Below are 13,624 nucleotides of genomic sequence, written 5' to 3' on the forward strand. Positions count from 1 at the left end.
TGATCCTGAGCAGCAGCATCTAAAAGGCAAAGACATCTGTGTGAAATGGCACCACTGAAGACGCCCTGCGGTTGAGCAAACCAATTTCTCTATATCTTTATGGTTATAATCTCCACCATGCCGAGTTTTAGCAATTTAATTGGAATGGTTTTCATTGATCACCCCATGTGTCGCCATTTGTCAGTAGAATTAAAGAGTCTCATTATCAAAATCGAACGATCACTCAGCCCACTCAAGAAAAAAAAAAAAAATCTGTCAAATCTAATGATTGGAATAAATGTGGTGAGTTTATTACACATCAAATTGTTTTGCTTAAATCTAATTTGTACTTTCAAATAATTATTTATATGGAAACCACAATTAATTAACATGTACAATAGGGTCCAAAAATCTGAGATCACATTGAAAATCTGGGACTCAAAATGCAATTTCAACCTGGAAATAAACAGAAAAAAAAGTTGGTGTGTAATACTTAGCAAAAAATTAATTTAGTTTACAAATCTACATTTCATTTATAATACTTATTTATTATGGAAACCACAATGAATTTCTATGTACAAAAGTTTACATTAAACATATAGGGTTCAAAATATACTTTAAATGTAAAAAAAACCAAAAAGATTTTGAAGAATTTATAATAAAGAAATGTTATGATGCAAAAGTGAATAAGAAATATTCAAGAATCTGCATTGGGTCATTAATCAAATATAAGCAAATTTGACTAACAGTTAAAAGATCAGTTTTTCTTGCATCCTTTTTCAGACCCCCCTGTATATGTGTTTACTTTAAGAGAGAGGGGGAAAGTATGCAAAACAACTTTTATCTAAAAATTCTGTGTATGCTATGAAGTCTGGCTTTTCCTCACTTATAGTGACAAATGTTTCCCATAGACCTAATCATTGGGCAGGTGTAAGAGAGCTCCCCCAAATGTGATCAAGTGGGTTCTTTTAATATCAGGCCTGATGGGTGTTGTTCAGCCTACTGGCCTGCATGCTGAGCAGCAACAAATTGCTTGCTGAACATTACAGGCGATTCATCAACACCTCCAATCTATCGGCCGCACATGACTTCCCAGACGTTCGCTGGCAGATAGCATTATAACTCTGTCTCTTTCCCCAACAAACAGATGGAAAACCCCCTTTGACTAATGATGCAAACATGGCAATCAGGTGAAAGGTAATACACCAACCAAACATGGAAATGCATTTGTTGCAGATGAATTGAAAGGGAGGGAGATGATTCATCCCTCTTATCTGCGGAGTGCAATGCAGGATGGGTAATGTCCCAGGCAGAGTGGGTTTAATTGTTTCTGATGATAAATATAATTGCAGAGAGCTTTTGGATGTTTAATTGCAGAGAGGACCTAAAACTGGGGTGTTCCTCATTAGAGCTTGGGTTTGTGATTGGACCTCAACTTCAGTGATGTCTACCAGCAAAGGTCCAAAGGTCTAAGACCATTTTGGAAATCTGGGATTCAAAATCAAATTTAAACCTGGAATTAAACATGAAGTAATCATGTTAAATGAATGAGAAATATTTAATATTCTTCACTATTTCTAAGTGACTAATCAAATAATCAATTTTGTCACATTGACCATGTTAACTCCATAGTATAAAAGGTCAGATTTTCTTACATTAAGCCACACAATATGCTGTGTGTGTGTGTGTGTGTGTGTGTGTGTGTATGTGTATGTGTCTGTGTGTGTGTGTGTGTGTGTGTCGTCGACATTTGTTATTATGTTCCAGTTCAGTTTGATGTTAAGTTAAACATCAATTAAAGTCTTGTTGAATGTTGATCTGGTTCCCGCCTCCTCCTTTCCCGGACCCCGTTACAGTAAAATATAAGCATTTTCATATTTGGTCCCAGAATTTTGGACCCCACCGTATGTATTTTTATCATCTAAGGGTTTGTGTTTAACTACTGCATAAACTGTTGGCCAACCACAGGCCCAATGTGTGCCAAAAATCCTATAGAACCCCACATCTCTGCAATGACATCATCCACTATTTGAGAGGATTTTGAGGAATCCATTAAGCGGGTGGTTGCTGGGTTCATAATCATAGTGAAGTAAAATGTCCTTCGAGACGTTGTGTCGATGTAGTGACACTAGGGGTCACTCTTGGGAGCCCCAAACACCTCTGCTTTTTTGAAAAAAGGCCAATGAGAATTGGCGAGTGGAATTTGCATGCCACTCCCCCAGATAATACAGGTATAAAAGGAGTTGGTATGCAACCACTCATTCAGGTTTTGTGCTGAGGAGCCAAGACCAGGTCCCGGCCATTTCAGTGGGTAGTTCAGCGTTTTGGCACAACGTCTTGTTCCCTCCATCAGGGAACAGAGGTTACAAAAGTAACCAGGACATTCCCTATATGTCACTCACTCGACGTTGTGTCGATGTAGTGACACTAGGGGTCCCAATACAAAACGCCACAACTAGCTGAACTATGTTGCGTGAACTGCCAGTGTGTGATGGGCAGACTGCTGTGTGCCTCGTAGCCAGCGCACCAGACCATCACGTAACCTTCCCCAATGCTCTTATGTGTGTCGAACGGTCCATCAGGAACAAGTCAACTGCCCAACTATAGGGACAGGCTAGCCCAGTCGAGGCCTTTTTCCATCTCTTTTCTCCCCAAAAAGAGTGGAATTTGTTAACTGACTGGGAGCCATAAGTGTCTGTGTTGGGGGGGTGTCACTCCCAAGGGGAAGACACCGCGGAGACCACACCCCGCCCAGAGAAGGGGGGGGTATTTTGAGTGGAAATATGTCACATGGTCTTTACCGAGCCTTGTCGGAAGTATGTCATTTGGAGAGGTCCCATGGTAGGTCCTACCTAAAGGGGGAGGAGTTTCTACAAAGCATGGTGACCGGGGGCAGAGGAGCCCCTGCCCAAGGAAGACGCAGTTTACTGACAGGGAAACGATTTTGCGATTAAGATCAGCCAGTCGCCGAGATAGTTGAGAATGTGGATGCCCACTTCCCTTAGCGAGGCAAGGGCTGCCTCCATGACCTACGTGAAGACGTGAGGGGACAAGGACAGGCCGAAGGGGAGGACCTTGTACTGGTACGCCTGGCCCTCAAAGGCAAACCGCAGGAAGGGTCTGTGTCAAGGTAGGACCGAGACGTGGAAGTATGCGTCCTTCAGGTCTACCGCCGTGAACCAATCTAGATGTCGGACGCTCGCTAGAATGCGTTTTTGCATCAGCATCTTGAACGGGAGTCTGTGCAAAGCCCGGTTCAGTACTCACAGGTCCAGGATTGGTCACAACCCACCGCCTTTCTTCGGTATGATGAAGTAAGGGCTGTAGAACCCTTTCTTCATCTCGGCTGGAGGGACAGGTTCTATTGCGCCCTTGCGCAGAAGGGTAGCGATCTCCACCCGCAAGGTAGCGCCATTCTCGCCCTTCACTGAGGTGAAGCAGACGCCACTGAACCTGGGCGGGTGTCTGGCAAACTGAATCGTGTAGCCGAGTCGGACAGTCCGGGTCAGCCATTGCGATGGGTTGGAAAGCATGAGCCATGCGCCCAAACTCCAGCAAGGGGGACCAAGGGAATGATCACGTCAGACGTACCGGCGGGTGGGGCCTCGTGGTGGGGCGGAGCTCGAGGTGCCACATCGAGGGGACTCGAGCCCCGAGTCCAGGGACATCGCAGCACTTACCTGGCTCCTGCCGCCAACCATAAGATTGGGGGGGAGGAGGAATCTCGTCCCCATAGTCCACTGGAACCAATCCCATATGGGTGTGTTTGTGCCACAGCTGGGCGCACAGGGGCGGGGGGTCTGCCGCTGGAGCGTCATACCTGCCAAAATGGGACAGTGGACGTGACGACGGCCGTGCACACCGGATATGTGATCCAGGAGACAAGGGAACCATTCTTTTGTCAGGATTTTGGGTGCCGCAGCCTCCTGGGCATGCGGCGACAAAAGATTCTCCTCCCGGCCCTCCACTGGGGGATGGAGTAGTCTGTCAACCAGCCCCTGGGTCGCCCGTCTCGGGGGCGCTTCGAAGCCTTCCTCGGGTTCTTAGTGGTCAGCCGTGAGACAGGTCGGTCGGAGCAGGGCCACGGGGGTGGGCTGCGGTGGAGCTGGTGTTGTTGCTGCAGGAGGACGCCCTTGACAATGAGCAGACTGGGTGTGGGGTCATAAGCCACGCTGGGGCAGGTTATGTTGTAAAACCTCTGTCAGCTTCTTCACCGCCGAGAAGTCCTCGACTGCATCGCCAAACAGGCCAACCTGGGAAATTGGAGCGTCAAGGAACCGTGCCTTGTCCGCTTCTCCCATCTCGACCAAGTTGAGCCAAAGGTGGCACTCCTGGACCACCAGGGTGGACATCGCCTGCCCGAGAGACCGCGCCGTGACCTTTGTTGCCGGAGAGCAAGGTCGGTCGCCGAGGGCAGTTCCTGCATCAATCCCGGGTCAGAACTACCCTCGTGCAGTTCTTTTAGCGCCTTGGCTTGGTGTACTTGCAGGAGAGCCATGGCGTGCAGGGTGGAGGCGGCTTGTCCAGCAGCACCATAGGCTCTAGCCGTCAGGAATGACATAAACCTACAGGCCCTGGACGGGAGTCTCGGGCGCCCATGTCAAGTGATGGCGCTCTGTGGACACAAGTGCACCGTGAGCGCCTTGTCCAGCTGGGGGATCACTGAATACCCCCTGGCCGCTCCGCCATCGAGGGTAGCGAGAGCGGGGGAGCTGAAAGACCGGGACCGGGCAGTAAAAGGTGCCTCCCACGATCTTGTCAGCTCCTCATGCACTTCCGGGAAGAAAGGAACGGGGGCAGGGCATGGCCATGGGCAGCGCCCCGTGCCCAGGAACCGATCGTCGAGCTGCAAGGGTTCAGGGGAGAGAGGAGGGTTCCACTCTAGCCCCATGCTCGCAGACGCCTGGGAAAGCACGTCCGTCATTTCCACGTCGGCGTGAGGCTGGGCAACCATTCCCAAAGGAGGTAGCCAAGCCAAAGCCTCTGCGTCAGACTGGACGAGCCCGCTCTCCGATGCTGCGCTTGATAACTCATTATCTTCCGGAGCTCCGAACGAGAAGTCAAACTCGTGCTGAGATGAGCCGCCGGTCTCGTGCGAGAGCCCAATCAGGGCAAGCGAGCATGCTGGGGAATGGGAGGTCTGTGGGGGAATACCTGGCAGAGGTGGTCCCATTGATATCCCCAAATCGCCCCCAGTGCTAACCGATGCGGCCTCAAACCCGTAGGTAGAAGGACCGGTGCGGGGAGCCGCTGGGGTTGCCATGGTCATGTTCTCGCAATGAGGACATGACTCATCCACGAACGATGTCTGCATGGGCAGTGCCCAGACACATAAGACAACGATCGTGGCCATCGGAAGCGGAGAGATAACAACTGCAACCAGGAATAACACACAAACAGAAAGGCATCTTTAAAAAGACGTTCCGTGTGTGCCGCTCTTTCAGAAAGAAAATATACTCTTTTAGAATATACTCTTTTAAATGTTCTGCCGAAGCGCCCAGGGGCATTCTCTGCAAACAACAAATGCAGAGGGGGAGAAGCCGCTGAAATGCACCGTAAGATCCAGCAGAGATAGGTGAATGAACTCGGCAGATGAATTCAGCTCAATGAATAGAACCGCTCGGCTCCGAAGAGAAAATCTGAATAAGTGGTTGCATACCAGCTCCTTTTATACCCGTATGTCCGTGGGAGTGGCATACAAATTCCACTCGCCAATTCTCATTGGCCTTTTTTCAAAAAAGCAGAGGTGTTTGGGGCTCCCAAGAGTGACCCCTAGTGTCACTACACTGACACAACGTCGAGTGAGTGACAGATAGGGAACCCAAAACACTTGTCATCATAATGTAAACGCAAAGACAATACTCTAAAATCATGCACTTGTAGTGAATATATGCAGCTCTGGAAAATTCAGAGACCACTGCAAAATTATCAGTTTCTCTGGATTTACTATTTATAGGTATTTGTTTGAGTAAAATGAAAATTTGTGCTTTATTCTATGAAGTACTGACAATATGTATCCCAAAACTTTGGTCATTTAGAACATTTATTTGCAGAAAATGACAACTGGTTAAAATAACAAAAACGATGCAGTGTTTTCAGACCTCGAATAATGCAAAGAAACAAGTTCATATTCATTTTTAAACAACACAATACTAATGTTTTAACTTAGGAAGAGTTCAGAAATCAATATTTGGTGGAATAACCCTGATTTTCAATCAGAGCTTTCATGCGTCTTGGCGTGCTCTCCACCAATCTTTCACATTGCTGTTGGGACTTTATACCACTCCTGGTGCAAAAATTCAAGGAATGTACAGGACACATGGATCAAGCCACGAACAAGGTTATCCTGGAAGAAAACTTGCTTCTTTCTGCTCTGACAATATTCCCCAACTCTGAGGATTGGTTTTCCCAGCAGGGCAATGCTCAATGCCACACGGCCAGGTCAATCAAGGTGTAGATGGAGGACCACAGGATCAATACCCTGTCATGGCCAGCCCAATCTCCAGACCTGAACCCAACTGAAAACCTCTGGAATGTGATCAAGAGAAAGATGGATAGTCACAAGCCATTAAACTAAGTCGAGCTGCTTGAATTTGTGCGCAAGGAGTGGCATAAAGTCACCCAACAGCAATGTGAAAGACTGGTGGAGAGCATGCCAATATGCATGAAAGCTGTGATTGAAAATCAGGGTTATTCCATCAAATATTGATTTCTGAACTCTTCCTAAGTTAAAGCATTAGTATTGTGTTGTTTAAAAATGAATAAGAACTTGTTTCCTTTGCATTATTCGAAAAAACTGCATCTTATTTGTTATTTTGACCAGTCGTCATTTTCTGCAAATAAATGTTCTAAATGACAATATTTTTATTTAGAATTTGGGAGAAATGTCAGTATGTTATAGAATAAAACAAAAATGTTCATTTTACTCAAACACATACCTATAAATAGTAAATCCAGAGAAACTGATAATTTTGCAGTGGTGTCTTAATTTTTCCCAGAGCTGTACTTGCGAGAAGAGAGTGAGCAAAATCTAATGAGTTATGCACTGAAAAGATTGTCTTTTTTCTCCAGTGTGATTGTTCGGGACGTTCTCCAGGTACAGCCCAGCCTTTCCACATGGCTGTTTGGGGCTTGCGCACGGAAGCATCAGTGCACCATTGATTTAATTAGGTCTCCATCTCCTCTGCCTGACAGAAGTTGATTAGAGGCGCCAGATGCCCCATGTGTAATTCCACTGCCAGCTGCCACATAGCTTTGCCAATACTCTATGATTAGTACCCACTGGCAACTGGGCACGGCACAGGTGCCAACTGGAGCCAGGAAAGAGAGGCATGCAGGCTGACGTCCCACTGCACTAGTGTGCTACTGCCCAGGAGATGCTCAAAATGCTCAACAACGGAGGGAAACAGCAGGGGCACAGTGGGGCCAACCTGAGGGAGGGCGTCAGATCAGCGGCAGCTGTCTACAAGCCATTATAATATTGTTAAAGAGGTTTAAGAAAGATACAAACAGCTCTGCATTTGAAATGGTCTCTTGCCATTAACAGCATTCAGTTTCAAACTGAATTTGAGTGCTGCATGCATTAAAACCGCATTTAATGATTTGCAGACTCAAAGTGTTTTTGATGGTTATTGAGCTTGAAGCTGTAGCAAAAGGGGCACATCGAGAAGTACGGCCATAAAAGGGGGTGACCATCTGCCCTCTGATTTGGAAGTGTGTGTATGTGTGAGTGTGAATGAACGTGTGTTTATATGGTTGTGTGTGAATGTCTAAATCCCTCTCTCCATGCCGGCCCATGTGCTCGCTGAATGTGCAATGAAAAGAAGCCAAGTCCAGTGCCATAAACGCAATGAGAATGCTCATTCACACAGTGAATGCACAGGCATATACATAGACACCTACTGTGCAAACAATACACACATCTGTGCACTGTTTAAACCTATTGATGAGACAGGCCTTTAGCATTGCTCTGTTCAGCGTTTTACCACTCTTCAGAAAAGCTGCGCTTGTACTTTGACTGCTAACGATAATTTTAAACCAAAAAGCTGCAGGCTCAGCAAGGGCTAGATTATATGGTGGTATATTTGGTAGAAATGTGCCAACCAGTGGATATTTTTCAATAATGTTTACACCCTGTAGATATACAGTCAAGGAGTAGGCAGGATTTTTACACACATAAATTATATGATGCTTTATATCATTTATGTGTGTAAAAATCACACAACTTGTCGCATTAATATAGAATTATATTAAAGTGCGATCACTGGTGTACGTACTTTATATCGCCTTTTACAGCGACTTCAACAACAGCTCATCCACTCAGTTTTTAAAGTTAAAATTATCCATTTCATAATATTAGTTTTACTGTTTTTAGTCTTTTGTCTTTAACTCAAGTGTTACATAATGTAGTATAGTATATACTGCAGGTATAACTAGTGGTCGACCGATATGGGTTTATTTAATGGCCGATGCCGATATCCAGAGAGAAGGATGGCTGATAGGCCGATACAATGCCAATATATCACAAAATTTTATATAGTAAATAACATAAACATTAAAATTTCAACAAAAAAAAATGCTTATTTAGCAGATGGTTTATGATATAAGTTTTATTGATATTTGCCTATTTATCTTTAGACAAGACAGTTAATAGATACAGGGAACTGTTGAGGAGAGAGATGAAAAATGAAACAGGCAAGCAGTTTAACGCGTCGTGGCTCTGATATGCGGACCGTTTAAATGAGACTGTGTTGCACACTGGTCTATTACTGTAGTAACACGATGGCACGTAACAACAAAATGAACTGTGATTGGTCATTTACATGTCTCAGACGTTCCTTCACATGCAAGCAGGCAATTCTCAGGAAAATGTATCGGGTGATGCCAATAATTAAAAAAATTCTTAACATCGGCCGATTTATCGGCTTCTGCGATATATCGGTTGACCACTACGTATAACTCATACTCTGAAACAAGATTTTGGCCATACTGCCAACCCCTGGGCTCAGCTTACAGACTCTTTACCCCTTCCTCAGCTGATTTAACATCATTTACTGCTAGATTCCATCACACATTCCTTCACTTCTATAATACTGAAGTCAATTACTTTTTGTTGGCTGAACTCCCATGATTCCAATATGTTAAGTATATAGTAAACACATTTTAGAGCCAGAAGATTTCACATGTGACCTCCATAAGATAAGTTCTACATTTCCCTTATCTGCGCAGGCTGCCGGATCTTCTTGGAGTTGGATGCAGAGGCATTTTTATTAAGCTGTGTGCTCAGGAAATATGTAGGATTCTTCTGCTGCAAAGGTTCTTCGCTACAGGAAACGGAGCCCTGTTCACTGGGCAACTGTTACTCAACCCAAACCAATGTGAAATCAAGAACAGGTGAACAGGAAAAAGATATGGTGCTTGTATGCAGCTGACGGAGTATGGTTGATATAAAGGTGCTTTATGTTGTAGTTACCTGTGTAGATAAATCTGCCTGGTGTACCTTTGCAGAATTGTTTTGACTTGTAGGACAGAGTGACCTCCACAACCCCGGGAATGTGTCTTGGAGGAGTCTGAACACGTATGGCGTGAGGGGTTATAAGCTGAAAGAGAGGAAAGAGAGAAAGAAAGAAAGAAAGAGGGGATAAGAACTGATGTGTTAAACTCAATTATGGATGCTATTCCACTTTTCTTGCCAATACTTGGGTTTTTGTTGTCAAGATAAAAAAAGAAGATTTTTTTTTTTTATCTATTTGAGGTGTCAGTCAATACAACAAGATGAAATAAGACAGATGAGATTATTATTGCTCAGAGTTTGTTCTTTAATAACCGTCAGGTTTTATTTATGTATAAACTGCATCTCAGATGTTTTAAGCAATAAAAAAAGAAATACAAATAGAGACAAATCAGATACTTTCTTGTTGACAAACAGAAATATAATATAGAGCTACTGTATATATAAAACTATTTGTATAGCATAGCTCAGATAAATTATTCTTGGGAGAATATAATGAGAAATATTTGCATTTAGCTTTAAATCTCAGTATATCTGCAGTCTAAACTAGATTACTAGCATCCTTTTCTAAAGAGAAAAATATAATCTGGCTCCATTTGTTCTCATTTCATTGCTGTCCAAGAGAAACAATTGAAATATTAAAGAGAATTCATTTATGATTTTTCTTTTGTGTGGGAGGAGCTGACAGGGTAGAGGTTAACAGTAAGTTCTGGAGTGAGAGATGACTTCTTCTGTTCATTCTGTATGCTCACACAAATTTAGCCAGCCAATGAGAGTACAGATTTTCACAGCTGGAGGTGATTGCTAGGGGTGTAAAAAGTACTCAGAAATTATACTTAAGTGAAAGTATGGATACTGAGTGAAATTGTACTCAATTAAAAGTCCAAGTATCTAGCCAAAAACATACTTGAGTGAAAGCAAAAAGTATTCACATTAAATTGTACTCAAGTATTAAAAAAAGTAAAAAGTAATATTTTTTCCTAGCTAGAATGAAATCAAGATATGAGATGTTGTTAAATATGTTTGGTTTGTTAAGTCGCCTTTTTACTGTCTCTGACGACTGTCATATTTCTCCCCCAGTTGCATTCACAACCTGGTCATAATTACAATTAAAAAAATCATGTTACAATAACTACATTTTTGCAAATGATTTTTATGTGGCCTGTTGTATACATAATACAGAAGTTTTCTGGTGGAATGAACACTAGATGTGCTAAAACAACAATTTCTTTTATCCCCTTTCACTCAAATCACGAGTAAAACGGCAGATTATCAGTTCATAAACACTTATTTTTCGCCCTGTTCATATAAACACTTTTACTATTACGGATAACTAATTTTAACATTTGCATCACATAACCAACTACATTTTCAAGCTTGTTTAAGTGTGATCAAATTGTGCGGTAGCTCAACTGATAGAATGTTGCATATGCAATACAAAGGACTGGGGTACGAGTCCTGAAGGGCATGCAAGATGACACTTGAGCCGAAAATGTCATTGAAGCACCAAAACTTACGTGGTTGCTTCAGAAATTGTGTTTTTCATGTCACATTTGCTTTTGACACTATCAGCTAGGTTTAGGTTTAAGGTTTAGGGTAGGGAGTTCGGTTTTGTTGATTTAAATCTTGATAAAACATTAACCTTTAAAACTTAATCTGTTCGGGAGAACATTTCGCCCACTTTTAGTGCCATACAGTAGACATTTCACTTCGGAACTGCCCTGAGACGTGTAATGAACCACATAATTTAATTTTGCAACAACGTTGCCACAGTCACGCAATATTTGTTGCATGAGAGGAGGCACTCACAAATTGTGATGTCAAAACACCCAGCCCCTTGAGACATAGAGAAAGATCAAAACATTTCAAAATAATTTTGAAGAAAGTTATTAATGTTGTTGGTTTTGTGAATTTTTTTCTGAGGTTTGCTGCCAAACCATGCTGTTGAGCAGATGGATAAATTCAATCAAATTCATAATTAATATTTGGTCAGATTAAATTATTTTTATTATAATTATTATTTTCATCATTATCATTGCTGGTTTTATAGTTATTATTATAATTAATAGTTGCCCAACAACAACAACAACAACATAAAATAATTCAACAAATAGGGAGTAGAAAATAGATATGATTTAAATATGAAGGCAAGTGTAGAAATTAATAACATGTATACATTTAATTACAAAAGCCTTTTGTTTATATATATATATATATATATATATATATATATATATATATATATATATTTGCAACGTGAATGATCATTTTTAACTTCCTAAACTGTCCAATCTGTAGAAGTAGCAGGCGTTTATAATAAAGTTTTGGACAAAAACCGTCAGTGTTTCTCACTTCGTGCTCATAGTTTTGAATGAATACATCACATTCAGTCGGCGGTCACATGCAGTCTAGTCGCACAAATATTTCATCATATCCGAAGCTCGAATCAGATCCGAAATTTGGCCTCTGCAGATGGTCGGAACTCCACACAGTCGGAACTCACTTTTCTGTCATTGTTGTTTGTTGGATTCAGTAAAAAGTCCAGTAAGACAAAAGAAAATGATCTACAAAATGTAGGGAGTACATTTCAAGTTTAAATAAAATTGTAAGGAGTAAAAAGTAAAAAAAAATTATTTTGAAATGTAATTAAGTAAAAGTCAAGTATTCAATTTAAATTCCACTTAAGTAAAATCCCAAATATTAATACTTAAGTATTTTTACTCAATTACTTTACACCATTGCCCAATCAAAAATTCTGTTCTCGATCTCCTTTTCTGCATCTGCATTTTCTGACACTTAAGTGAACTCTGAATAGATATGTAAACACACAAGTTCTGCACAATGCTTAACATTCATTCCTGTTACCCTTATCTACTTGAATGCATATTGGCTGAGCTATTTAACAGGAGCGCTTTGTTCACCGTTTAGACTCTGATTTGACTGCTTGCGGTGCTTGCGTTCAATCCTTTTTGTAGAGGAGCCTTGCTTTTACAAAGCAGCAGTGAGCGCTCAGTTTCCCTACAATATCTCGGTCACATTCAAAGCCAGCAGCAGTGACGCTGCTTTACATTGCTTTAAACTATCCATTTCATTGCTCACTTAGCTGGGCATTCATATGCCAGGCACTGCACTTCTCACCTCTCAGATAAATATGGAATTGTCAATGAGAGGCTTTTTATAGAATTACCTCTTTCATCTGGCTGCTCTCAACACAAGCAGTACAGAAAATCAGCTCAAAGAGAGAATGAGTAAAAGAAGACAGAGAGACAGACAGGAAAACAGACAGATTTGACCAAAGACACTTGACCAAAACCCTGCAAATAACAATGCTCTTAACAATGCTCTTAATCTGAATTTGGTAACACTTTACAATAAGGTTCCATTTGTTAACATTAGTTAACAACATTAGTTAACATGAACTAACAATGAACAATACTGTGACGAGGAGGAGGAGGGCATGACCGAGCAGAGAGGATGCACGCCCGGCGCTGAGTTGCCCAATCAGCAGGAGAGAGATAAAAGGAGGAGCCAGGGACGCCAGAGAGAGAGTGAGTGAGAGAGAGAGAGAGAGAGAGAGAGAGAGAGAGAGAGAGAGAGAGAGAGAGAGAGAGAGAGACGCACGCGTCCGCTCTGTGTGGGTGTCGCTATGTTTCAGTTTTAAATTGGTGTCTCATTAAAGTTTTGTTGATTGTTAATTCGGTTCACACATCCTCCTTTCCCAAACATTGTTCCATTGGTGCCAAAACCCAGGAAAGGAGGAAGGGCACGCTGTCCGGGAGAACTCAATTCTCGATGTTGAGATTCTTGAATCTCTGTTGTTGTGGCTGTAATGTCACCTGCTAGATCATGGTACAGTAGAAGTGAACATGACTTTTATTGCACCATTTTCACAACTAAAGTTTTATAATACAACAGAACTCATAACATGGAAAAGTAACTGACCTCACTCCAGACCAGCATGGTGCCAAAGATGACCTGTAGACCATCAAAAAAGTTATCTCCAATGATGATGACTGTGGCACCCCCTGTCGTCCAGCCTTCACTGGGACTGATGGCTTTAATGCAAGGAGTGGCTGTTTTAAAGATTTAAGAGGGAAAATGACAGAGAGAGAAAGGGAGAGGATTGGAGGAAGG

General features: G+C 42.4%; 1 protein-coding gene across 4 annotated transcripts in view; it reads right to left on the reverse strand.

Annotated features, from left to right (window-relative positions):
- LOC127418018 (transcription factor COE1-A) overlaps positions 1-13,624 on the reverse strand; it is a 161,420-nt gene that overhangs the window by 32,130 nt on the left and 115,666 nt on the right. For all 4 annotated transcript variants that reach the window (XM_051658330.1, XM_051658329.1, XM_051658327.1 and 1 more), the window contains exons 9-10: positions 13,433-13,563; positions 9,452-9,578 (exon numbers count right to left, since the gene is read on the reverse strand). In XM_051658330.1, the coding sequence (XP_051514290.1) occupies positions 9,452-9,578; positions 13,433-13,563 (258 nt within the window). The remainder of the gene's footprint in view (positions 1-9,451; positions 9,579-13,432; positions 13,564-13,624) is intronic.

This window comes from Myxocyprinus asiaticus, chromosome 27 (genome assembly GCF_019703515.2).
Source record: "Myxocyprinus asiaticus isolate MX2 ecotype Aquarium Trade chromosome 27, UBuf_Myxa_2, whole genome shotgun sequence".
In the NCBI taxonomy this organism is placed as follows: domain Eukaryota; kingdom Metazoa; phylum Chordata; class Actinopteri; order Cypriniformes; family Catostomidae; genus Myxocyprinus; species Myxocyprinus asiaticus.